Raw genomic sequence first — 27,198 nt, forward strand, 5'->3', positions numbered from 1 at the left:
CGCCTGTCGAATTTCGTCGCGATCGGAGTTCGTCTGGTACCCGAACGGTCGACCGTAGCGGCACCGTATTCGGTCTACCGTCGGACGTGTGTCGGTGTTTTAAAACTCATTGCCGCACCGCCCGTTTCCCTCTCGTCTCCGGTAAACCACTCTACACGGCCGCGTACCCGTTCCCGCGTGCGGAATCGTTCGAATCCGACCCCGCGGTTGGATCCAGAACGCGATTTCGGGTAACCTAGCCCCCCCCCCCCGTTTGTCTATATATAGACCCCCTCCTAAATTTTAGGTAGCCAACCCCCCTCTGCCTCAAAAACCGTGCCTCTCCTAACCCTAGCCGCCTCTCTCTCCTCCCTCCCTCCACTGCGCAGCCGCCGGCCCGCCCCAGCCCGGATTGGGCCCTCTCGGGCCCATATGCGCGCTGCCGTCGTCCTGGCCCGAGCCAGCCGCAGCTCCCGCAACCCCATCGCCTCGTAGCGTCGCCTCCAGCGCCTCCCCATCGGATCCGCCGCAGCCAGGCCTCAGATCTGGCCGGAGTGCCGCCGCCGGCGAGCACCTCCCCAAGGCCGCAGGTTGCTGCGCCGCCGTTGAGGTCGAGTCTCCGCCGGCCCCGTTCCTTGTGGCCTGACCTCGCCACCTGCCAGCGCCGCCTCAAACCTCCGGGGATGGACGGATCCGGAGCTCCCCGTCATGGATCCGGCCTCCCCCGCCTTCCTTGCCTCGCCAGAGAACCTGCCTGGAGGCGCGACACCGAAGCCCCTACGCCGCCATGGCCTCTGTTCGCGGGAGGAAGAACGACGCAGAGCAGCGCCCGCTCCAGCGACGCCCTCTTGGGCCTCCCCTCCCGTTGCGGCCTAGCTCGCCTCGCCCCTCCATCGGCCCAAGCCAGCAGCTCCAGCACCCAGCCAGATCCCCTTCCGGCCAGGCCGAGGCCTGCTAAGGTGAGCAGCCCCCGAGCCTCTATTTTCGCCCCGTGCACTGTTTTGCTTTATTGCGCCCCAGCTCGGCCCGTTGGTGTATTAGGTTATTTTTGGATTTTTATTTAAATCCAGAAAAATAGACGATATTTAGAATGTCGTATCTTTTATTCCGTAAGTCGGATCGCGACATGTAGCATATGGATTTCGTGTAGTTTCTCGCGTAGAATACGTTGGCACAACTTGCATATTTGTTTGATGTCGTTTGGCGTGCTGTATGCATGGATTAACATGATGTCCTATAATGTTTGCGTCCCGTATTATTTTTCGCGAGTGCCCCGATAGCCCGTATACCGTAGATTAAATGTCCATGTTTTAGGGACCATTTTTCATGTATTTTAGAGTAGTCATTTGTATTTTTGCGTGTAGGGAATTGTCGGTAGTTTATTTTTCCCGTGTATAGGTTATTTTCTCGCATATTCGTGTGGCATTATATTGTTGTGCAACCTCACATATTTTATATGTTTTCGGGGTAGAAAAATTCTGTGCAATTATTTTTAGCTTTTGAGTAAGTTAGTTCGTGCGATATTTTGCCGTGATGCCCTTTTGTTTAATTCGTAGGATTTAATCCGTTCTTCGTTTGACGGAGTTGTCAACTAGGGAGTTGTTCTTGGATGTTTAGACTAGCCCCTGGTATTTTTAGTTGCAATAGAAATTCATGTTTAGGTGTGGTTTGCTTGCTCTCAAGTTGCTAGAAATAGTGCTGATTTGGAGGTGCTGAAATATTTCTAAGTCTGGGATCTGTTATTATTTTGTTGCTGTCTTATCTTGCTTGCATCTTGTGATCTGTAGCTCTTTTGAGGTTGGTCCAATGGAGTTAGTTGTACCCCTTGTGTTTCTCTAGAATGATGTAAATTTTCATGCCATTTGGAGTCCTGTAGCTATAGGTTTTGCTGCTGTCAATATGGCTTCAGATCGAAAACTGCACTTCCATGAAGTGTTATTTTCACTAAGTCTGAAATAGGGTGTGGGAAGCCATTTTGTGACTTCTTTTCCTTAGTGATCCATGATGCCATGCTAGTTGTTGTTGGTTGTATGTTGTAGTGCTTCTTGCCCTCTTTCGTGCCATGCCTTGCTTGAGCATATCGGAGTTGTGTAGCTCGTAGTTGTGGGGTGTAGAAGATGTTATGTGGCTGATTTTGGCAGATTGTAGTCATTTCTTGTTTTGCTCGTAGTTTTTGAACCGTAGCTCCGTTTTGATCGTGTCCTACATGAAACTTGCTTAGAATCTCGTGTAGTTTCATTTTATCTTGCTGGTTGTATGTTTTGAAGTGCTCGTGACCGTCGTTGCACACATATTGCATTCATGCCATCATATCTTGCGGTGCTTGTAACTTTTGACCCGTAGCTCCGTTGGAGATGTTCTTTATGTGTAGATTGCTTGAAATGACGCGTAGAATCACGTGAACCTGTTTGTTTTGCTGTTTAACAACTAATGAAATGCATTAGTTCAGATCTGGACAGAATTGCAAATTAACATGTGAGGTCGTCCCGGAGGTGCTATATGTCATTTCCGACCTCATTTAAAATGCCTAGATAGGTAGTTTAATTACGCTTCACCTCTTGCCATGTTAAACCACATTTAATATCGCCGTGTATTTAATCGGGATAGAACTAAATAATTAACGTGGAGTTTCGTCAATATGCAACTCGTTGCATATTGAACTTCACTTAATGTGTAGTGTTTGATTGTGTGAATTGTCATGCCGTGACTTGCGTGTATTCAGCTGCTCATGCATCATTTGTGTTGTGCATCGTGTGGTGAATTTCGTGTGTTGATTTGTGTTTCCGGTTTCCTTCGTCTCGATAGAGTTCCGCAAGCGTGCCGGATTGTGAGGACTCGTTCGACTACGTTGGTTCGTCTGCTTCACCGAGTTGTTCTTCTTTCAAGCGGGATCTCAGGCAAGATGATCATTTCCCCAGATACCATTACTATCATTGTCATGCTAGTTTTACCGTTTCTATCGTTTATGTCTCGTTGCCTACCACCTGTTAAATACCAGCCTCTCAACAATGCCATGATAACCTTCAACATGTTCGACCTAGCAAACCACTGATTGGCTATGTTACCGCTTGCTTAACCTTGTGTTAGCGTTGCTAGTTGCAGGTGCAGATGCTTCCATGTGAAAGCATGGGTTCCTTGTTCTATCACCATATTAAATGCTATTTAATTAAATGCACCTATATACTTGGTAAAAGGTGGAAGGCTCGGCCTTTCTAGCCTGGTGTTTTGTTCCACCTTTGCCCCCTTAGTTTCGGCTACCGGTGTTATGTTCCATAATTGAGCGCTCCTAACACGATCGGGGTTGTTATGGGGACCCCTTGATAATTCGTTTTAGATTAAAGCTGGTCTAGCAAGGCCCAACATTGGTACTACATTTGCCCAACATAATAATTCTGTTAAATTGAGATGCATAGGGAGTTAGCGCTACCCGAGGAGTAATTCTACATAATACAGGTAGGGCAGTGCTGATGGTGCTGGTCCAAAACAGAGCACTGTGCGGGGCCACCGCGAGGAAACTCGAGGTTTGGCACTCGTACGCGTAGCTTATCCGTCGTGTCCTGAGAACGAGATACGCGGCTCCTATCGGGATCGTCGACACGCCGGGCGGCCTTGCTGGATTGGTTTTACCTTTGACGAGATATCTTGTGCATGGGGATTCCGGTGATGCTTTGGGTAATCTCAAAGTTGAGGTTTTCCACTAGGGAATCCGACGAGATCGCGAGCTTCGTGATTGAGGATTTCTATGCGGCTTGTGGTAATTTGTGATGGACTAGTTGGAGCACCGCTGCAGGGTTAAATTTTTCGGAAAGCCGTGCCCGTGGTTATGTGGCAACGTGGAAACTTTGTTTAACACTGGTTCTAGATAACTTGAAGTTAACTTAATTAAAATATGCCAACTGTGTGCGGAACCGTGACTGTCTCTTTCGTGAGTTCCTTCTCCGATCGAGGACACGGTGGGGTTATGTCTGACGTAGGTAGGTGTTCAGGATCATTCATTTGATCATCAGTAGTCACGTCCGTTTTGCGTAGATCTTCCCCCTCTTATTTCTGGTATTCGTAAGTTAGCCACTAAATATATGCTTAGCCGCTGCTGCAACCTCACCACTTAACCATACCTCACTCATTAAGCTTTGCTAGTCTTGATACCTTTGGAAATGAGATTGCTGAGTCCCTTGTGGCTCACAGATTATTACAACACCAGTTGCAGGTACAGGTAAAGGTTACTTGACGCGAGCACGTTGATTGTTCATTTGGAGTTGCTTCTTCTTCTTCTTCTTCTTCATCGATCTAGGATGGGTTCCAGGCCGGCAGCCTGGGATAGCAAGGATGGACGTCGTTCTTATTTTTCTCGTTTGTTTTCGTCCGTAGTCGGACCCTGCTCTTACTCTTGATGTTTATGTAATGTACTGATGTGACTCTGATGTAGCTTGTGGCGAGTGTAAGCCAATTCTTTATATCTCTTCTTTTCAGTACATGTACTTGTAACGATATCCATTCTTGCGACACGACGAGATGCGCTTCTATCCCTGAGGAGGCCCTCGTGCCAAATTGAGAATAGGGCCGTATCTTGGGCGTGACACCGTGTTATAGCTGTTACATGATGAATCACATCCGTCATACTCATCCGTCACCGATCCACTGCCTACGAGTCTTTTACTACTGGTTCTCGCTACGTTACTTTGCCTAGGCTTGTCCCTTGCTATCAAAGGGATTGGGCCACTTTGCTGCTGTTGTCACTACTGCTGTTACTTGTTACTTTGCTGCTGCTGCTACTACTACAGTTCCTTACTACTCCGATGTTACTTGTTGCAAGACTTTGTTGGCGCCGTTGCCGGTCTAGGTAAGCGGCACTTACATCCCGTCAGCAAGGCTTTTACTGGCGTCATTGATACAACGGTTAGGAATAGTCTGCCTTGTCAACAGATTGTTTCTGGCACCGTTGTTATCATACTACCTTGCTACTGATACTTTGCTTACAGACACTAATCTTTCAGGTGTGGTTGAATCTGACACGTTCAACTGCTAATACTTGAGAATATTCTTTCGCTTCCCGTCGTGCGAACCAACAAATTTGGGTTGAATACTCTACCCTCGAAAACTGCTGCGATCCCATACGCTTGTGGGACATCACCGCCCCTCCCACCCGAGGCACATACGACCAAGGGATGGGCCAGCCCAGGGGTGGCCGCCGCCCCACTCTCCTTGGGGGCCAAGGCACCCTTGGCCGCCGCCCCAACCTAGGGGAAACCCTAGGATGCCGACCCAGGGGTGGTCGCCACCCCACTCTCCTTGGGGGCCATGGCACCCTTGGTCGCCGCCCCAACCTAGGGGAAACCCTAGGGCGCCGGCCCCTCCTCCCTTCCCCCTATATATATGAGAGGAGAGGGAGGGCAGCCGCACCACAAGATACGACGCATCCCTCCTCCGTCTCTCTCTCTCTCTCGTAATACTTCTCCCTCGTTCGTGTCGTGGTAGCGCATGGCAAAGCCCTGTCGGGACAGCTCCACCACCACCGCCACCATGTCGTCATGTTGCCGCCTGCTGGAGAACTCAGCTACTACTTCATCTACGCTCGCTGGATCGAGGTGGTGAAGGCACCATCGAGCTATACGTGTGCTAAATGCGGAGGTGTCGTCCGTTGGACACTAGATCAGGACGGATCTTGATTGGATTGCGAAGACGTTCAACTACATCAATCGTGTTTCTTAACGCTTCCTCTTAGCGATCTACAAGGGTATGTAGATGCACTCCCCCTCTCGTAGCTGATGATATCCATAGATAGATCTTTGGTGTTCGTAGGAATTTTTTTGTTTTCCATGCAACGTTCCCCAACAGCTTAGTGTTTCCCATGCAACGTTTATGGTGGCTGTGAATAAAGTATCTCCTCACCCTTCTCTGGCATGGTGCTTCCATCCATCGTCGACGGTGGATCATGTATGTTTGGTGCTCAAGCTTGGTCGGTGCAACGGCAAATCGACATTGTGAAGGCCCTTTCTGCTTCAATCCTGCAGCAACGTTTGCTGCAATGTCATGATGGGGATTGGTGGCTATGTTCCGGATGTAGTGGGACCGTTGGTGCTTTCTCCTTCGAGTGCGGTGGTGGTGACCCAATCTGGAAAACACGCGGTTCACCACATGTTAGGCAGGTGCAGGAAAGCGGCTTTGAGTCTTCTCTTCGACAATGTCGGATGAATTCGGTCGAGCAGCGAATAGGTGAGCGTGGGGATGATCCCCAATGAACGAGCCACAACGTTTCGGGTCGCCGTGCGGCCTGCTTCATTGACTCACAACACAACTTTGTCTGCTATGTCATTTCTTCTGTCGTGTGCATGTTGATGTCTCCGTTCTCTCCAGCGAAGCTTCGAAGACTATGACGTAATGCGGTGACTGTTGGTGGTTTTGCTTTTTGGTCCCTGGAGGGCTTCATTGCTTTTCTTGTGGGGACCTTTATACAAAGTGTTCTACTAGAGTACGAGTTGTGTTGAGGGTGCCTCAAGATCGTGTTTACGTGTCGGTTTATAACTCTGCTTATGGATGAATGCCCACAACAGAAACCATCAACCGAATAATAGAATACTTATTATGAATACCTATAAAAAACTCGCCTTTCAAAATTAAACCATCAACCGGATAAGTACTTATTCAATAGTACTACTCCCCTCGCATTAGTTCTCTACTTTCCCGCGATGGAGAGATATTGACCCTATTTGTTTAAAAAGTCCTAAGACTTATTTTAGTCTCAACTAAAAAGTCTCTAGTCCCTACCTGTTTGGTTGTAGGGACTAAACATAGACTAGAGGTTATTAAATGACATGCAAAAAGACCATGTTACCCCTACTAATGGATTAGAGGTTATTAAATGACATGCTAAAAGCAGGGGCATTGCTGAAAAAAGTCCCCCAAAAGACTCTCCTTTAGGAACTTTTTTCTTTAGTACCAAATGCCCACTTTTAGCCCCTAAAAGTCTCTCTTGTTTGATTTAGATGAGACTAAAAGAAACTTTTTTTTAGTCTTTACAATAAAAGGTCCCTGTAAACAAACACCCCCATTATTTGGGCCCTCTAGCTGTTACGGTATTCATCATCGTCTAGCCATACACAATATGATTTGATCACGGGGATGCCGGAACGTGGGAACGGGAAAAGAAAACAAAACCGATAGCGATATCACTGAAAAGGGATAGTACATGATACTTGTCACTCAAATGGACGTATATAGACGTATTTTAATGTTGGATCATTTGATTTGATTTGAGCGAAAGATAATCGAAAGACTACTCTCTTTATGCGTGCCACTAAAGTTAAATTTCGTTTAGATGTGTGTGCCACTACTATGTGTGGCCCGGCCGTCGATGCAACTGAATTAGCGAAAGCGACTCCACAATCCACTTACAGAGGAGAGAAGGCATAAATGCCCCCTGAAGTCCATTGCCGAGCACGATCGATTCTTCCCTTCCTTCGGTCTCCATTCCATTTCAGGCATTCCTCCACCGCTTGATCGAACCTAGAAAATCCCGAATCCCTCAATTCTTCCATTTCCAATCCCCCAGCTCCTTGAAAAACCATAAATCCCCAGATCCTGGATCGGGATTAGGAGCAAGGCGGCGCCTTTGCGGCTCTCCTCACACCCCGTTGGCGCGCCACCACCCAGCGACGCGCGCTAGCTGGCGGCACCGCGGGGAGGGGACGCGCGCCCGGCGCCGCCGAGGACCTCCGGCTCGCGTCGATTTTTATTCATACCCGCGGCCGCCATGGCGAAAGAAACGGTGTTCGTCCGGTAGTCCGACCATGCTCACAATCCGTTCGGCGAAATGCCCCTGGGCGTTCGTCGGCGTGGCCGGCGCCCTCGTGGTGCTCGTCACCGCCATCCATGTCTTCATGGTTCCGATCCTCCCTTCGTCCATGGATTTCTCCGGCCCTCGCCGCACTGTCGTCCGGCCAAGGAACGTGCTCCCGGGCGCTGGGGTCGTGGACTCACGCCTCAGGGGTCGGTTCCCTGCTGATTCCTACGGAGCCGTGACGTTCCGTGCCGCACCGTGGAAGGCAGAGATTGGGAGGTGGCTCGCCGGCTGCCATGCCGCCTCATCGGCTGTCAATATCACTGAGGTGTCCACTATGCTTTGTCATTGATCATTCCTTGTACTCTGATTTAGCCTGGGTTGGGTTGATATCGATATTCTTTATGGACAGGTTATTGGCGCAAAGAGATGTGAGAAAGACTGCAGTGCAAATGGTGTGTGCAACTATGACCTGGGTGAATGCAGATGCTTCCATGGATATTCTGGTTAGTCTTACCTTGTCAGCTCAAAGAATGCCCTGTGTGGCGGCAATCGTGGCAGATGAGATGGAGCAGCCGAGCGCCTGGGAAGCAGCTGAGCTATGCATGCGTGAAGATGATGGGTGTATGCATACGTGAGGGGGGGGGGGGGGGGGGGGCACAGCCCCCGTCTTTAACGTAGCTCCACCATTGTTTGATAGTTCGTTGGGCCTGGACAATCTTAGTATGGAAACAAAAGCGAGAAAAATGATCAAAAGAGGTTACTTCATAGGGCCAGTAAGCATGAGAGACTAACTCTGGATGTTTATACTGGACATAATAATAATAACACTTACAGATATCTCACTAACCATATACATCTGCGAATGGGCTTATGTAACAAAAGAGTGTACATCCTTGGTCTGTAGTTAAGTGGTTAAGGGCATCCTGTGCTTCTGCAAAAGGATACATAATATTCAGTTTCTGCAGTCATCGATGCAGGATTGTAGGAATGTGGCATTAAGTCTCAAATATTTAATCTGTTCTGCTGTGACCATTATCAGGCATGCTGGAATCGGGAAATAAGCTGCTAATCGTTTTGGTTAGAAGGTTATTGTCTTACTTGTCTACCTTTTGTGGATTATAAGTAGTTAATGGCATGTTCGTTTTGTTAGTAATAGTTAACAAAAAGGTTACTCTTTTGTTTCTAAAAGGAGCATATACATTATGTGCTATGGCAAGGTGGGGTTGTGTGCTGTTCCCTTGCTTGCATTGATTTGTTTTGTCAAGCTTTCCCTTCTAAATGTTTTCATTTCAACAATTTTGTTTATCAAGTGACCATATGGCTATGTTAATACAGGAAAAGGATGTGAGAGGGTTCTGAAGTTGGAGTGCAACCTCCCAAGTTCCCCAGAATGGCCTGTAGGACCATGGATAGTTTCCATATGTCCAGCCAAGTGTGACACAACCAGGACAATGTGCTTTTGTGGACCAGGAACAAAATACCCGGATCGCCCTGTGGCAGAAGCTTGCGGCTTTAAAACAATGTAAGAGTATATCATATGCACTAATTTTGATTCTTTTTTTATGCTTCAGAATGAGTACCATTGATACTGTAGTAGTATTGAACATCTTTAGTTCATCCTTCTAGCACGCCTGCAAAACCTGATGACCCGAAGCTTACCGACTGGACAACACCTGATCCGGATGTATTCACAACAAACAGCAGTAAGCTAGGATGGTGCAATGTGGACCCTGAGGATGCATATTCTTCCAAAGTGAAGTTTAAAGAAGAATGTAATTGCAAATATGATGGACTCTGGGGGGATTTTTGTGAGACACATGTTGAATGCAGCTGTATTAACCAGTGTTCCGGGCATGGACATTGCCGTGGTGGTTTCTGTCAGGTATGTCTCGGGCAAAGTTTTTTTGGGGTATTTATCATGAAAATACCTTGACATGCTGTTCTGTATTCCTAACCTTTGTTATGATCTAATTGAAGATTTCTTTCAGTGCGACAGTGGATATTTTGGGATTGATTGCAGCATCCCATCGGCTTATTCAGTTGCATATGAATGGCCCTCATGGCTCCAACCACCAGTGAACCTACCAGACCTAAAAAATTTAAGCAATACCCCCATCAATGTCAATGCTGTTGTTGAGAAAAAAAGACCACTAATATATGTGTACGATTTGCCAGCTGAGTTTGACAGTCATCTTCTTGAAGTAAGTCTAGACCATAAGTTTTGCTCCCTGTGTTCTTTTCTTCAGGAAGTTTTGCCGCAGCTTTGACATTGCAGGATATGTTCTATTGCAGGGACGACATTACAAGTTAGAGTGTGTGAACAGAATATATGATGAAAAGAACAGAACTATATGGACACGGCAACTGTATGGTGCTCAGGTTTGCTAAACTTGTCAACTAGCAGATATGGAATATTGGTAGCTCCATATTTATAGTAACAATAATCCCGTTTACAAGGGCACAAGAAGATCTGAGACATGTTTTATTCTTCATATAGATGGCACTCTATGAGAGCATTCTTGCTAGCCCTCACCGCACACTGAATGGGGATGAAGCTGATTATTTCTATGTGCCGGTTCTTGATTCATGTCTAATAACTAGATCTGATGATGCCCCACACCTGCGGATGCCGGTAACCATTATCATCCAGATGTTATACTATAGTTGTCAATGTTTCTCCTTCAGTAATTGAGTTCTAATTTTAGGAGGACCTGCGCCTCAGGAGTTACCATACTCTTGAGTACTACAGAAAGGCTTATGATCACATAGCTCAGAGGTATCCTTACTGGAACCGCACTTCTGGAAGAGACCATATTTGGGTGGGTGTTTACATGAAATTGATAGTACAATGATCCTTGCATAACCAATAACCTGTACTTTCAACTTCCAAAAAAAACAGTTCTTTTCATGGGATGAAGGTGCCTGCTATGCTCCGAAGGAGATCTGGAACAGCATGATGCTTGTCCACTGGGGAAATACCAACACAAAACATGAAAAATCAACAACTGCTTATTGGGCTGACAACTGGGATGATATTCCTTTTGATAGAAGAGGCAACCATCCGTGTTTCGATCCGAGAAAGGACCTCGTGCTTCCAGCATGGAAGGAGCCTAACCCAGGGGCCATCTGGTTAAAACTATGGGCAAGGTATGTCTCAATGCCTAAACTTAGATATGTGTCTTTTAACTACTTGAATGTTTAGACCCTCACTGTACAAGTTTTTGCAGGCCAAAGATCAATCGTACAACACTTTTTTATTTCAATGGTAATCTAGGACCAGCCTATGAAGAGGGCCGCCCTGAAGACACGTATGTATCTACATATATGTCTGTCAACATATGTGACCAAATTGTATATTAATATTCTTCCACTGTATGACACAGGTATAGCATGGGGATTAGGCAAAAGCTGGCGGCTGAATTCGGTTCAACACCAAACAAGCAAGGGAAGCTTGGAAGGCAGCAAACAGCCAACGTAACAGTTACGTACTTAAAATCTGAGATGTATTACGAGGAGCTAGCAAGCTCCATCTTCTGTGGTGTCTTGCCAGGGGATGGCTGGAGTGGGCGCATGGAAGATAGCATGCTTCAAGGATGCATTCCTGTCATAATACAGGTGCTACAACGTCACCCTATAGTCCTATGATGTGTATCTCACAAGACTTAACAACAGAGCAACTAATAGTGTGATCATACCTACCTGCTTCCATTGCTTAAAATTGTAGGATGGAATATTTCTTCCGTACGAGAACGTGCTTAATTACAACAGTTTTTCTGTCCGCATACAAGAAGATGACATCCCCAACCTCATCAAAGTCCTTCAAGTATGTGTTTATTTTACTTTCCTTGTTGTTTCTTTTGCGCACAACCTTTACAGCATATACTTACTATTTTCATCTTACCAGGGACTGAACGAAACACAAATAGATTTCATGTTAGGAAATGTTCGCCAGATCTGGCAGAGGTTCTTTTATCGCGACACTATGTTGCTGGAGGCACAGAGGCAGAAAAGGTTGTTTTTCACTGAAGAGGAGGCTGCCTGGTCGATTGAGGTTTCGAAACTAGAAGATGGTGATGATGTCTTTGCAACTTTCATACAGGTAACTTCTGAAAATTCCAAGTGAAAGTTCTCCATTTAGTTTCTATGGCGGAAACCTCATGATAGTGATCATTGGCGTCTATCCCACATTCATTATCATAAACAATATTTGCAATTTTCAAAAAAAAAAATTCATTATGAAGCAAAGCATTAAGCGTTGTGTGCTTGCATTGCCGGATCATAATAGAACCACTTGTCTTTTTTCTGTTAACCTGGGGAAGAATGCTTTTTACAGGTGTTGCATTATAAGTTATACAATGACCCGTGGCGGCAAGATCTCCTCCAAGAAAAGGAAACCGGTTTGCCGAGCATCTGCTCAAGGGCTTCCTGAAGTGCTCGGCAGATGTTGCACCTGCGGCGATAGGCTTAGGATAGGCGTACTTACTCTCTTGATCCCGTGTGAAAAAAATATTGGTATATATGTGGTCCTCCAAATGGATGATCTGATAATGGAAATGAGACCTGCATTCTCATTTTATTTTCTTTCCTTCAACAGATTCTTGTTGTTTTGACAGAAGATAACCCAGACCATTCTCTGGAGAAAAAAAAATGATAGATTGCAGCAACCTTGTCTGTTGAGCCAAAAACTGATATACATGCACCAAACAAATGCGAAGCAAATACGTATGATTTATTATATGGTATTTTTTTTTACCGCTGTATGTATCTTTTTGTCCTTGCGCCGGAAGCTGCTGGAGCTGGTCAAACCAAAACCAGCAGGAAGGCTCAGGAATCACGCGGCGTGTGGGAAAACATGGACACATGCTGCACCCGGCCTGTGTGTCCGACGTGGACGAGAAGCATGTGAAGCGCGCGCTCGTGAGAGCCCCAAATGCTGTGAGGTGGATCTTTATTTATACCCTCTTGCATTCATTCATACCCCTCCCTCCTCTTATCACCATGGAATGGATCATAATGCTGCATCGACATACATGTCCTGCAAAGCCCTAGCCGTACGCACAGTACGTACTATGGATGAATGCTTGGTTCTTTGTGGTCATTTTTCATTTTGCCAGTGCATATCGATGGTGAAAAGTGGAAACTTGGTCAGAAATAATTTGAATTGAAAGCCCATTCCTTGCAAATTGATGGTGATAGTCCATTTCTCTGTTTTAGAGGGTGTTTGGATCACTAGAGACTAGTAGTAGTCACCTTTAGTCAGTAAACCTCCAAACACCCCTGACTAATGGGTGACTAAAACTAGTTTAGTCCCTAGTCACCCCATCCCTAACTTTTACTGACTAAAGTCTCTTCTCTAATTAATTGATGGGCCCATCCTGTTGCGGGCTCATCCTCCCATGCGGCACGCCAATGGAAGGGAGATAAATGGAAGGAAGAGAGAATAATTTAATACTGAGACATTTAATGCTGACTAGTAGTAGTCACCTTCCAAACAGGGTCTGACTACAAACTTCTAGTCTGACTACTACTAGTCACATGACTAGAGAGTATCCAAACACCCTCTTATATTGTTGGTTTTAGGAAGTACTCCTCACTTTTGTCAAGAGTTCCTATGTTTGAGGCGACCTTTTTGCATTGCATTGTGCAGAGGGAAAATCCGCCTCATATGTTTCTTTCCTACTTCCCCGTTCCAAAATATAAGTCTTTTTAATGATTTTACTATAGAACTATTTACGGAGCAAAATGAGTGAATCTATATTTTAAAATATCTCTATATACATCCATATATAATTCTCTAGTAAAACCTTTAAAAAACTTATATTTAGGAACAAAGGGAGTAGATCCCACCTGATGTGGGAGTTTCTAGCACTGGGTCAGTCCCTTTTTATACTGCTAGTTTAGGATAGCTGAGTGATAGGATTTATTTAACAAGTAAAATATTAGAATCAGTATATAACTATATTAAAACTATTAAAATCGATAGACGAACACCTGAAATGAAAAAAACAAAACAGGAAATGCCTTTTTTAAACCGAGAAAATCGACCAGCGACACACAACATAAGAGGCGGGCGAGGCACACAACGGCCCATAGTCCCTGATGCACCTCAAGAGCCTTCAAATAGAGAGCTTGGTATCTTAATTAATACTCCGTAGAAAGATTCAACAAGCAACGCCACACCACCAAACTTGTTGCACCGGCTAAACGCATATAACATTAAGCTGTCCAGCCCATCTTCATCGCCGACCTCTACTTTGCTTTCAAATGTCTAGCCTTGGCATGAAAACCTGCTAAGTAGTAATTTAAAAATTAGAGAACCCTTGTAGTTAAAAAAAAGGGTAGTCCTGAGCAAATCCACATTTTAAGAAACACAAGGTTCTCAAACTAGAATACAAACAAAAAGGATATGTACAGAGAGACTCGATGGAAGTTGTTCTAACAAATTGATCAAACACATTTAGGCCTCTAACATGGACCCCTATTTTGGGCCAAACACATTCGGACATCTGAAATCCTCCAATACAGTCTTAAATCAAGGGGCAATTGTAGGGGAGTTCGAACGTCCACCACCTCGGCCTGACAATCCCCCCCCCCCCCATCGCTTTTTAACACCCTCCCTCTCACTCTCACTCACTCACCCCCCTCCCAAAATCCTAGCCACCAGTCACTACCACGCCATGACCGTGGATCCGGGAGGAGTTTTTGGTCCAGGGAGACACATCATTGTCGTAGACTCGACCGACTGTCGCTCCTCGCCACTACATGTCTCTGAAGTTGTCAACCTCGACTTCTTTGTCCGTCATCAAGGACGAGCTGGTTGATGAAGAGGACAATGACCTCGACAGGGTCAAGCTCTCGGAGGAGGAGGAGGAGGACTAGTCGCTTCAGCGCACGATGACAAACAACGAGTTCGAGCAACGGCTCGGGTCACGTTGTGGAACTCGTTGGTCGACCAGGGACCTCCGCAGCACCGCCCCCGATGTGGAGTTGTGGCGTCCATATTGGATGCCTCGTTGAGCGTCGCCTTGCGGCCCCAATGCCAAATGGTGCATGACCCTGTTGTCTGCCGTGAAGATAGAGTGGACATAGTCGCACGCCTGCTTCGAGTACTACCTCAAGAGCGACGGGTCGTGCAACACATCCTCATCCTTGTTTGGTGTAGCAATGTTTCACTGAGGCCGAACAACGGAGGGTGCGACGCTTGGCGATGTTCGCCGAAAATGTGGATGTCGCCGCTACACATCATGATGGACACATGCTCGCAGAGGCCTATGACCTCGACCGGTCCAAGACCACCAAGGAGACCAATGTCGCCGCTGACACAAGGAGCAGATCCTCCACGTCGGACTTGCCGAGTTGGAGCGTGAGCTCCGCCCAAAGACCTAAAAGAGCAACATCACAAGGCGACGGAGGAGGCCAAGTGTTTGTGCCACGAGCGTGATGGCATTACCGGGGACAAAGGTAACGTAAGTTGGGTCTGCTTCGGCGATTAGCACCACGGCGATGATGGCGACGATCAGAGTTGGTTCTAGGCCCAAGGCAGCCATGGCCTTGGCCTGGGGCGCAGTGGATTTGTTCTTTGTTAATTGTAGCATACTGTAGCAAAAATGGCATTGTATCTTACTGTAGTTGCACTGCTTGCCTGGGACATAGGATGAACCTAAGTCCGCTACTGGTGATGACAATATCATGTTCTAAATGCATGTCCTAACTTTTTCGAACCCTCTCAACTATTCCCTTTGTTTCAAACTATAAGATGTTCTAACTTTTGTGTGTGTGTGTGTGTGTGTTCAATCATTTCAGGTCGTATGCAATTCATAATTTCATATAGAAACATCCAAAACATCTTATAATTCGGAACAATGTAATTAGAACCTGAACTTGATCATGTGCTCAAACACGTAAGAAGAAGAAGAAGAAGAAGAAGAAGATCTAATTAGCATACCATTTCCATTTTTGTTTGGTTTCTACTCCTACATCGTGCATCCAAGAGATGCCCTAACGGTCACATGCGCCGGCCGGGAGCCGGCTCACGCTCACAGGTCTCGCGAAAGCGAGACACAAGCCGTGCCAACATGCGATCGATCGATCCCCCGGCCGTGACAACATTTAAACCCCATGCCATGCATCACACACACCCCTACTTATCCCCCGCGCCCTCCCATCAGCTCCATCGTCACACTCTCCTCACCCACTCCACTACTACACCCCCACCCCACCCCACACTCCAAAACCTCACTCGCCTCCCAACTTCAAAAACTTCGAATTCCCCCGCTCCCACGCACGTAAGCTTGGCGCATTTCTGCCTTCTAGCTCCACCCTTATATTGCTCTCTGATACGTGGTCGTCGCCGTCGTCGTCGCCGTCGTCGTGGTGCATGCAGGAGCCGAGCTAGGGGGGCCGAGGTACGTCGTCGATCATGGAGAGCTACGTGCGGAAGCGGTCGTGGAAGAAGGGGCCGACGAGGGGCAAGGGCGGGCCGCAGAACGCGGCGTGCGAGTACCGGGGCGTGCGCCAGCGGACGTGGGGCAAGTGGGTGGCGGAGATCCGCGAGCCCAACAAGCGCGCGCGCATCTGGCTCGGCTCCTTCGCCACCGCCGAGGAGGCCGCGCTCGCCTACGACGAGGCCGCGCGCAGGCTCTACGGCCCCGACGCGTTCCTCAACCTGCCCCACCTCCGCGCCGCCGCCACCCCGCAGCAGCGCATGATCAGGTGGCTCCCGGCTTCCGCGAACGGCGCCGGCGCCGGCGCCAGGGCCCCCGCCGCCGTGCCGGCCTACGGCCTGCTCAACCTCAACGCGCAGCACAACGTGCACGTCATCCACCAGAGGCTGCAGGAGCTCAAGAGCTCCTCCTCCTCCTCGCCGGCCAAGCCGCAGCAGCACTCCAGGAGGACCCCTCCCCCGCCCCCGCCTCCCCCGGCCGCATCGTCACCTTCCTCCACGGTGACCACCGGCGCCATGCCGCCCTCCGCGTCGTGCTTCCAGGCGCAGCTGGAGCACGCCATGGCGATGACCGCCGCCGCCGAGAGCGCGCCGCCCTGCGAGGGCTTCGGGGCCGGCAGGCCACAGCTCGACCTCAAGGAGTTCCTGCAGCAGATCGGCGTGCTCGGGGAGGACGACGGCGGCGCGGCCGGCAAGCATCAGGGCGTTGACGGGGACGACGGCGAGGTGGCGGACGCGTTCGGGTTCGGAGGCAGCACCGGCACCGGCGCGGAGTTCGACTGGGACGCGCTGGCCGCCGACATGAGCGACATCGCCGCGGGAACCCACGGCGGCGGGGGCGGCGCGCTGGGCGTGAACGGGGCGTTCCACATGGACGATCTCGACCAGTTCGGCTGCGTGCCCATCCCCGTATGGGACATCTGATCTTGTGTTCTTAGGCTCTTAATTAGCCCATGCATAAGCTTTGCTTAGCTGATTTACTAATTTCGATCTGCATGCAGTCTGATCTGATGGATTATCTACGAGGTTTAGCTTCCAACTTCTTCCATGTAGTTTGGCATGAATCTTTAGATCTGTTTCATCAGAAGAAACATGTAATAGCATAAGCACAATAAACTTGACGCGCACCAGCTATTGCCACAACCAGGAAAATGAGACCACCACAATGCATTGGACTTCTCACAAAATCTTCTCCAGATAGCATCAACTAAAAAATAAATCTACTCCAGATAGCATCAACGCAAATCTGGCTAATTTTCATCCCAAGCAAGGAGAACGATGCGATCACATCTCATAAGGAGCTAAAGACAACCCAACGAGCAAAACAAACGCGGTGAAGAACTTATATCAGACTTGCCCGCAAGAAAGTATGCATAATCATCACAAATACGACGGTGAAGTTGCGACCATACCACCAAACCATCGGTGGAATCTATAAGACAAAATGCTACCACCAAACAAAAACATTGCATCCTTATGGTGATATATCTTGGGACATTCCCCGGAAATCATTATTGCAGGTATTACATCACCCCGCCTGCCAGTGGCCTGCCGATTGTATTACCCGCTACAATTGGCAAATCAAGGGTGTGCTGACACAGCAATGCTCACACCCGCCTAGTTAAGACTGAATTATTCTGTCCGATACAATAGTACCCGATCGAGTTTGCCCTTTACTTGTATATGAGAGCATCCCTCCCAGGTCCGACACCAATGTAGTGCACTGGAACGCCGACGAGCTCTTCTATCCTCTCCACGTAACGGCGGGCGGCTTGGGGGAGTTCACTGTAACTTCGGACAGAAGAGATGTCACTGTCCCACCCAGGAAGCACCTCATAGTTGACCTGAAGAAACACAAGACAAAAGGATATAAGAGATGAATGTGTCTAACGTTACATTTAAGTGTAAATTGTTACTGTCAAACTGGTAGTGACAACGGTTTACAAGACCACAGAACCAGAGAAAGAACAACAGTTTGTCATACGGCATAATAATAAATTATGCAAAGGTATTACTCAGCCATGTAAACACAACGAACAAACTATGACACTTACAGTTTTGTCATACAGCATAATAATATAATAACAAATCATGCAAAGGTACTACTCAAACATGTAAACACAATGATCAAACTATGACACTTACCTGTACTTGCTCCAGGGTGTCAAGATCCCCTGGGAAGGATTGTAGTTTCTGTCCATCAATTTGATGATTATAAGAAACACCCAGCTTAATTTCTGGTAACCCAGACAGAACATCAAGTTTTGTTAGATTCAGAGATGAAAACCCATTAATGTCACAGCAGTATTTCAGTGCAACGATGTCAAGCCAGCCACAACGTCTTGGACGACCTGTAGTCGTTCCAAATTCCATCCCAGCCTTCCTAAGAACATCACCTTCCTCTCCAAGTAGTTCAGTTGGGAAAGGGCCAGAGCCAACCCTTGTTGTGTAAGCTTTTACCTGCATGTAAAATAGTGGGTTAGATAAGCAATATATCATAGATAATGCGGATTGGATTACACTACTTTAAACTTACAACTCCAATCAGGTCACCAATAACCCTAGGGGCAATCCCAAGGCCGGTGCAAATTCCACCAGCTGAAGGGCTAGAAGAAGTCACAAATGGATAAGTTCCAAAATCGATATCCAACATAGTTGCCTGACCACCTTCAACCAGAATTTTCTTCTTCTGTCGGATGGATTCATTTAACACATGAACAGTGTCAGCGATGAAGGGCTCCAAACGCTCTGCAAACCTCTTGTACCTCTCAACCTCTTCCTTGAGCATGCCTTTGCTGTACCTGAAGCCTTCAAACCTCGCAGCAGCATCTTCAAATAAAACATCGAGCTTATCCCCAAAAGTGTCCATGTGCCTTAGATCACAAACTCGCAGTCCATTCCGAGTGACCTTGCTGGAATAACAAGGTCCAATGCCTCTCTTTGTCGTCCCTATGAAGGAATTCGCAAGCTCAGCTTCCCTAAGTCCATCTACAGTCTGATGCAGATCAAAGAGCAGATGGGCCCTATCAGAAACCAGTATTCTTCCATCGCAACTGACTCCATTGGATTGAAGACCATCAATTTCACCAAAGAACCCCGGAACATGGATCACTGCTCCATTGCCAACAACACATAGTGTTCCTTCATGGAGAATACCAGATGGAACAAGATGAAGGGCAAATTTCTTGCCTTCAGAATTGTAGATGGTGTGTCCAGCATTTGCTCCACCCTGTTAACAAATTAGGAATTCAGATAAACAAGCTACTCAACTTGAGAGAAACCGCCAACTATGACTAATTAAGTATTGATGCTCATCCCAAGATGTTTATTCACAAATAAACACTAAATCATTCATAAAAAAATCCAGGAAAGGGGAATCTAAACTAGTCAAAGGAGAAAGGAATGACAATAGCTAACCATATTAAACTCACAAAAATGTAGGCATGCCCTTTTAGGAGCAGCAGTAATCGTAGCTCATTATGAACAAACTGTCAGTTGAAAGATTGCTACAAGCGATACACCACTAGTTCAAAAACTGAAAAGAGTAAGCAAAACAACCAAAGTACCCCAGAGGCTTGATTCTGTAAAACCTCAAGCCTATGTCAAACAAATCAGATTGTTTACCAACTAAAACATACTGCACGTAATATCACCACACTAATGGAATAAAGTGGTCGTCCTGCTTTACTGCTTTTATCGCCAAGCTACCGTCTACATGAAATTAAGATATATCTTTCATCCTACCAGATTCAAAAGGCCACAGATTTAACAGTTCACTATGGCTACCAGGATCAAACATCAATAATTTTTTGTAATAACCAGGCTGATGTTCAGGCCGACATACACAAAATGTTAAAAAAACATTATCTATGCAGCCCATTAAGCTAAATCGGGCTAAAAGAATTACAATTACTCCCTTTGTACATGATGCATATGTTTAACCAAAGCAATCCCAGAATTCTATGAGCACGCCTCTTCCAAATAGAGCCCATGAGGAGGGGAATTCTACACGCAGAGTACTCTAGCATCCGGATCAGACATCAATCAATCCACCAAAGTAAGTCTTACAATCCCGTCCTACGAGCGCACGATATCAAAATTTCCCACCGGAACGCGCAGCCGTGCTGCCAAGCAGCTTCAGCCAAGGATAATAATCGGTACAGGGGGTCAAACTAGAGCACGACAAAGACCGAGCCGCATCTCCTCACCTGGCAGCGCGCGACGATGTCGAAGCGGGGGGCGAGCACGTCCACGAGCTTCCCCTTCCCCTCGTCGCCCCACTGCGACCCGAGCACGCCGGAGACCTGGCTCAGCGCCGAGACCCTGTCGGCGGCGGGGTCCGCCTCCACCGCGAGCGCGGACGCGGCGGCGGGGGCGGGGACCCGTCTCCTGGACAGGCGCACCGTCGACGGCGCCGGGGAGAAGGGCCTCCCCCGCCCGGAGGCGGCGGCGGCGGTGGTGGCGGCGGCGGGGTGGTTGAGAGTAGAGAGCGACATGGGGCGAGGGTTTTAGGGATGCGGCGGTCAGTGGGGAGGGGTGCTGTTTGTTCCGTTTAAGTATCGCATTGGCACGTGTAATAAAAATGGTGGGGAATCGGATCCTCTTGGGCTCTTTGGCTGTCCAACAATGGAGATTTCTGGCATCTTAGAAAAAGTTGTGCATGTTTGGTTATTATTTTTTCACTCGAGAAAACTGGTTATTATTTTCAGAAAGGAAGAGGAAATTTTTTACAACCTATGGTTTTCTTTCGACGGTTATCGATTGCATGTTCAGTATTCCCTTAGTTGCTAAATATAACGGCGTGTTTGGTTGGGGTAATTAGAGTCATGGAATGAGAATTAAAAAAGTACGAGACTTTAGATCTATTATTTCGTTAGGGGGATTGGGAATTGGGAATTTATAAAGAAATAGGCATGGGGCTTTTTTTGAGCAGAGTACAATCGAAGTCGTTCACATACACGAGCGTACACTCAATCCTATGAACGCACGCACGCATACCCTACCCCTATGAGCATCTTCAAAAGACTAAGCCGGCGCATCATCTTGAGATTGACGAAGTCATCACTGACGCCTTCGTTGTCGATGTGAACGTCTCCTCTCACTGAAAGCACATCACCGGAAGACCTGGAATAAATCCAGGAAAATGCAAGCACCAACGTCAAGTCTGAGACTTGAACTCTGATGGGCAGGAAATACCACAGTCCACCTAATCATCCAACCACAGGTTGGATTGCAATAGGCATGGGACTTGAGACTCCAACTCCCATCATTTTATTAACGGGAAAGGGGGTAGGAGTTGGGAGGGAATTATTTTAGTGAGTCAATTTTAACCCTTCATTATAATTTATGTCCACTTCCCTAATCTAGTCCTTTGTCAATTACCATGAACCAAACAAGGAAATACAAATTCTTTTCAAATTCTCACACATAATTCCTATCATGTGTCAACAGGGAATTAGGAATAAAACGACTTATCCCATGTCCAATCCCAATACAACTCCCTACACTAAACTTCCATTCCAGTTCCCAGATATTGCCAAACAGGTGTTAAGTATTTTTAGAGATTTTACTATCGGACTACCTACAAAGCAAAATGAGTGAGTCTATACTTTAAAATATGTCTATATACATCTGCATGTAGTCTTTTAGTGAAACTTTTAAAAAACTTATATTTAGAAACAGAGGGAGTGGTTATTTTGCATGACAGTTAGTTACACTTGATGGGCATTTACATGTTTGATTCGTTGTATCGGGTTAATTATTTATCGTCGATTTGTGTTTGTGTGAGCGGCATTATATGTGGTTAATTATTAGCATGAATTTAAGGGTATGTAAATGATACATCATATAGACAATCTAAATGACTAAATCAAATAGGACTTAGATAAATGACTAAGGATGTGTTTGGTTGGAGGGATAGGCTAGGGTGGTTGTGGGTATCCCCAACCAGGTGGCTGGGGATAGTCTTTTTTTTGTTTGGTTGTAAGGGTATGGTTATCCTTTTTTTGTTTGGTTGGGAGGATGGATCCGGCCGCGTCGGCCTCCTCCCTCGCCGGCCGCCTCCCCCGCCGACCGCCGACCGCCTCCCGCGCCCTCCCGCGCCGGCCGCCCCAGAGTGGTTGCCACCGCCCGCCCGTTTTTGGCGGTTGGCCACATCCCTTTTTGTGGAGAATATTCCAAGCATCTGGTTGACTCTATCTCTCCTCACCCCAGATCCAAACGCATGGCAACCACAGAAAAAAGTGGTTATCCCTATCCCTGGAAGGATATCCCTGCAACCAAACACACCCTAAATCAAATAGGACTCAGACAATCTAGATGAGTCATAATTATTGCACATCTAAATGACTAAATCAATCATAAAAAGAAAAATAAAAAGAAAAAGAAAAACAATTACCCACACGAATCTTTCTGTAAAATCAATGATATAGGACTTATATATGCAATACTTATCTCACATCTAGATGTGTTTTGACAAAACCGTTCTAAAATATATGTGTATTAGATTTTTAAAAAGTCAAAGCTCTTTAAGTTTGACCAAATTTGTAGAGAACTATATTAATATCCATAATATCAAGTTGCGATCATTAAACTCATCATATTACCAAAATTGTAGAGAACTATTTTAATATCCATAATACCAAATTTGTAGAGAACTATTTTATTTGTTTAGTAGTATTGTCGATGTCAATATTTTGTACTCCGAACTTAGTCAAAGTTAAGTAAATTTGACTTTTCAAGAAAAAAATACACCTTATATCTTGGAACCGAGTGAGAACTTGATTTGGTTAGTGTGAGAGACGATGACGTATGTTTTTTATTTTATTTATAATGCGGTGTTTTGATGGGTCTTTCGTGGTGTAATTATGTGTTATGTGCTAATCAACCGATATTTATATCGAAAAATTTTCTGTGTCACTATCTGCATGTACTATTTTAATGTTACAATAATACATTTCTAGATGTCGAGGGGTGCTCGGAATTGATGTATTATTATAAGTCGGCTACTACCGGTTAATTTTAAAAATCGTTGATCAAGTGGACATCATGAATCCAATCCCAAGTCAAATACCTCAATCGAATCAAAAAACTTTAAAATTAAGGAGCACAGTGAATTGAATAGAAGAGCTTGTTGAGAAATTGTTGATCCGATCAAAATTGGATGACTAAATTTTAATTAGAAACCTTAAATGATCGTGAGGCCTCCAATCTTAGAAAGATTAGTGATATAGTATATTAGTGTTTATATTTACTACATTCGTTCTGGTTTGCTAGCCCGCCCCCCTCCCCCTCTCTCGTACTGTAGTCAAATTCTGACTATAGTTTTAACTAACAAAATATAAATTATACTTAATAAAAATAGTATCATTAAATGCTAAATTCAACTTTGAATGTAAAAAATATATATTGTTATGACATGCATTACTCTTTTATTGATTAAATATGGGGTCAAACATTGATCCAAAATATGAGGAGATTAATAAACTAGGACGAAAGTAGTAAGAGATATGTTTCCAAATATCGTGTGCTTATAATTCTCGACAGACTATAGTTGACTACTTGGCCTCTTAATATGTGTGGTATTCTTTAAGAATGAATATGTGTGGTATTTTAAGCACTGGCTCCATCAGTAACCTGCAAAACGAATATAGCGTGCCTCGTACGAAGAACAACAAATAGTTAAGCCACTAGGTCCTTAATTAAGGCATACTCGAGGGAAGGGTAGACAAGATGGTATTAACACGATGCTCCTTACCTCTTACATGGGAAAAAAATTCTTTGAGACCAAGTCTCATAGTCCATCCCGTGAGGAGTGTGGCGTTGCAAAGGCCGGTCTCCAGGTAGCGCGGTATCGTGGTCGTGGGTTTATGCTTCGTGATCCGGTGGTGGCAGGCTTTTACATGGAATACGATCTCATATACACGCTCATGAATAGTGCCCCCGTATGTCCTTCGCCCATCATCATAAATAGTTGCCCATGTATAACTAATGGGGCTCTGTACGGAAGGCTGTTCGATGATGTTCAGACATCATGAAAAAAGGCAGTATTGTCTGCTACAGGCTAGTTTGCAGGTGCAATAACTACTGCCTCAAAAAAACGCTAGGCCTCTATTCGTTCCCCTCTGTTGTTCTCTTTCATATCGAGCTCATCGTTCGGCCATGGCGGTCGAAGCACAACAACAAACCAGGTGCGACTAGATGTGAATCCCCTTTAAACATTGAGTCCTATGCGTCTGTTTGATTTCTGATTGAACTTTCTCGTTCTATGTTAGCAGTTGGTCGGCGACCATTGCTGGAACTGGAGGTAATGTGGTTGCAGCTGTATCTGGGTCGAACACAGGGATTTTGCGGAGGAGCGTTGACGGGTGTGGTAATACAACTGGGAACCACATCCCCAACGATTCCGGATACGAAGTGTGTTCTGAGGCAACATCTGGGTAGACACGAAGGTTAGACCTTAATTCAGCACGCATCAAAACAGGATGCATAGATTTGGTTTTAGCACGTACGTTCTTGGTTGGCTCATGTTTGAATGAATGTTCTTCCTGGGATGATAAACACCTGAGCGAACCATACATCCTAACCTTGTATAACATGTTTTAGTTTGTAATACTGTAATTGTCTGTCATAATACTCTTTGGTACTGAAGGGTCCGCATTGGAAGAGCGCCAGCAGAAAAGGAGCCAAACCCGGATAGGAAATCAGCTCTAGAGCTAGCGCTGAGAGCATACACTGAGAAACAAGATGGTGTTGTTGTCAAGCCAGAGATTGGGACATCTTTTGATTCGCTTGATGAGGGATTTCAATTTTACAACCTGTATTCTTGGGAAGTAGGATTCGGTGTACGCTTTGCGAAGAGTAGGTTAAATGTTGAACGCAGAAAGTGCATGCAGGAAATCGTCTGCGCTTGTGCGGTCAGTAATTTGAAACACACATTCAGCTGTTCAAAAACTTTCTGTATGCGCTTTTACATTGGTGGGAAATGTGTTTTTCGTTTTGCAGGGTGCGGCGCTGAAGGAGAATAGTAGGTCCATAAGGACAGGTTGCACGGCCATGATCAGGTTTTTGCGTTCAGCGGATAATGGGTGGTACATTTGCGAGCACAAGTCTGGTCATAACCATCAACTATCATTGACTTGTGGGGGAAAAATGCACTGGAAGTCTCATAAACACATTGACAAGTACATGAAGGATATAGTGAAGCAGCTCCGGCAAAACAATGTCAGCCTGGGAAAAGTGTATAGTATAATTGGTAGTTTGTTTGGAGTAGCTGAAAATGTCCCGTTCACGAAGAGGTCGTTGAAAAATTTGTGCAGAAAAATGAATAAGGAGCAATCGGACGGGGATGCCACGAAGACAATGGAGATCTTGGCGGAAATGAAAGCAAATGATCCAGAATTCAATTACGCTGTCCAAGTTGATGAGGAGAGCCGTATCAAGACACTTATGTGGGTGATAGGTCGTGGGTGTGACTAGTATCGATGTTTTGGGGATGTTATCACGTTTGATACGACATATCGTACAAACCTGTATGACATGCCCTTCGGTCTGTTTGTTGGTGTGAACAATCACTTCCAAAGCATAATTTTTGGAGGTGTGATGGTTCGTGATGAGAAAGTCGACACGTTCAAGTGGGTATTTAGAGAATTCATCCGCATGGTTGGAGGAAAACACCCAAAAACTATACTAACCGGTAAGTGGTGTTGACATGAATGTCCGTTAGAAAACATCGAACCTGTGAACTACTCTTACATGTTTCCCTGCGTTTTCCAGATCAGGCAAGGTCGATGGAGATAGCAATAGAGGAGGTGCTTCCAAACACGGTTCACAGATGGTGCAAATGGCATGTACTGAGGAAGGCGAAGGAATCTCTGGGTACACTATGGACAAAGAATCCTAACTTCAGGAGTGAATTCCACAAACTTGTTCATCACATGATCACAGTAGATGAATTCGAGTGTGGATGGAATCTCATGCTGGACAAATATAAGTTGAAGAAACACCCTTTCCTTACACAGGTGTATGAGGTGAGGCATAAATGGGCAAAGCCCTTCTTTATGGGCGTGTTTTGCGCTAAGATGACAAGTACACAACGAAGTGAAAGCGCAAACCATCTCCTGAAAGGGTATGTACCCCCAGGGTGTCCAATGCATCTATTTCTCCGTCAGTTCGAGAAGCTGCAGTTTGATAGGGAATCAGAAGAGAGTTATCAAGAGAAAAGGACATCAGTGGTAAGTCTAATCATATGATCAAACTTACTGCTCATTTACCGTATCCATTTGCGTGGATGTGAAAACTAATTTGCATGATCCATAATCTGACTACAGGGTGGGGTTGTACTCAAGTTGAACATACCACTGGAGAGGCACGCTAGCAAACTATATACGCGGGCAATGTTCGAACAATTTGGTGATGCATTGTACAGATCATGGGCATATGTAATTGAAGAGCTTGAACCGGCCAAGGTATACTTGCTAACCCATCGGGATGCCGCTGCTCGAGAAAAGTGGAGCAAGGTGAATTATAAAGTGATTGTGCACGAGGACAAATGTTTCTTTGAATGTGAATGTGGAAGTTTTGAGCATGCTGGGATGATATGCTGCCATGCCTTGAAGGTTAGTTCGTGATGCTGGATAAATGTTATGTAACGAAGTAAACCATAGTGAGGGAAAAAATGTTGTTCGTTTCTTGACACACTGTTTTTGACTCAGGTTATGGTGCACCTGGATATTGCAGAGCTACCGGAGAAGCACGTTCTGAAGCGTTGGACAAGGAATGCAAGGGATGTTCTACCAGAAAATTTGCAGTGATACCAGAAAGACAATGGACCGCCTAGGCATACAACATATAGGCACACGAAAATGTATTTCAAGGCTCTAGAGTGTGTCCAGCTTGGTGATAGCAATGTTAAGTGCTACGAAGTTTTTATGGCCATGATGAGCCAGGTTAGCGAAACCCTGCAACCACTAAGTTTGGTGAAGGACGGTATGGGTCT

General features: G+C 46.0%; 3 protein-coding genes across 3 annotated transcripts; 2 read left to right on the top strand and 1 right to left on the bottom strand.

Moving 5' to 3' along the window:
* The first annotated feature begins 7,331 nt into the window (after positions 1–7,331).
* Positions 7,332–12,494, top strand: LOC123449581. The gene is made up of 14 exons (XM_045126854.1): positions 7,332–8,084; positions 8,169–8,262; positions 9,095–9,281; positions 9,386–9,641; positions 9,748–9,960; positions 10,052–10,138; positions 10,257–10,391; positions 10,465–10,578; positions 10,659–10,906; positions 10,987–11,067; positions 11,143–11,374; positions 11,484–11,582; positions 11,664–11,858; positions 12,093–12,494. Exons 1-14 carry the CDS (start codon positions 7,767–7,769, stop codon positions 12,186–12,188), a joined length of 2,355 nt encoding a protein of 784 aa, XP_044982789.1. The 5' UTR covers positions 7,332–7,766; the 3' UTR covers positions 12,189–12,494.
* Positions 12,495–16,178: 3,684 nt separating this feature from the next.
* LOC123449584 (dehydration-responsive element-binding protein 2E) lies at positions 16,179–17,666 on the top strand. Its single transcript, XM_045126859.1, has one exon. The coding sequence runs from the start codon at positions 16,179–16,181 to the stop codon at positions 17,124–17,126; it is 948 nt and encodes a 315-aa protein (XP_044982794.1). The 3' UTR covers positions 17,127–17,666.
* LOC123449582 (adenylosuccinate synthetase, chloroplastic) lies at positions 17,651–20,747 on the bottom strand. Its single transcript, XM_045126857.1, has 4 exons — positions 20,411–20,747; positions 18,739–19,431; positions 18,348–18,662; positions 17,651–18,046 (listed from the first exon to the last, which is right to left on the bottom strand). The coding sequence occupies exons 1-4, from the start codon at positions 20,696–20,698 to the stop codon at positions 17,876–17,878; spliced, it is 1,467 nt and encodes a 488-aa protein (XP_044982792.1). The 5' UTR covers positions 20,699–20,747; the 3' UTR covers positions 17,651–17,875.
* Positions 20,748–27,198: the final 6,451 nt, after the last annotated feature.

Source organism: Hordeum vulgare, chromosome 4H, assembly GCF_904849725.1.
Source record: "Hordeum vulgare subsp. vulgare chromosome 4H, MorexV3_pseudomolecules_assembly, whole genome shotgun sequence".
Lineage (NCBI taxonomy): Eukaryota > Viridiplantae > Streptophyta > Magnoliopsida > Poales > Poaceae > Hordeum > Hordeum vulgare.

Excerpts from the sequence above, each read along its gene's own strand:
- LOC123449584 (XM_045126859.1), top strand. The coding sequence starts at position 16,179 with ATGGAGAGCTACGTGCGGAAGCGGTCGTGGAAGAAGGGGCCGACGAGG.
- LOC123449581 (XM_045126854.1), top strand. The coding sequence starts at position 7,767 with ATGCTCACAATCCGTTCGGCGAAATGCCCCTGGGCGTTCGTCGGCGTG. Across the intron at positions 10,139-10,256 it reads GGCAACTGTATGGTGCTCAG|ATGGCACTCTATGAGAGCAT; the intron begins GTTTGCTAAACT and ends TTCTTCATATAG. Across the intron at positions 10,579-10,658 it reads CTGGAAGAGACCATATTTGG|TTCTTTTCATGGGATGAAGG; the intron begins GTGGGTGTTTAC and ends CAAAAAAAACAG.
- LOC123449582 (XM_045126857.1), bottom strand. The coding sequence starts at position 20,698 with ATGTCGCTCTCTACTCTCAACCACCCCGCCGCCGCCACCACCGCCGCC. Across the intron at positions 19,432-20,410 it reads ACATCGTCGCGCGCTGCCAG|GGTGGAGCAAATGCTGGACA; the intron begins GTGAGGAGATGC and ends ATTTGTTAACAG. Across the intron at positions 18,047-18,347 it reads ACACCCTGGAGCAAGTACAG|GTCAACTATGAGGTGCTTCC; the intron begins GTAAGTGTCATA and ends GTGTTTCTTCAG.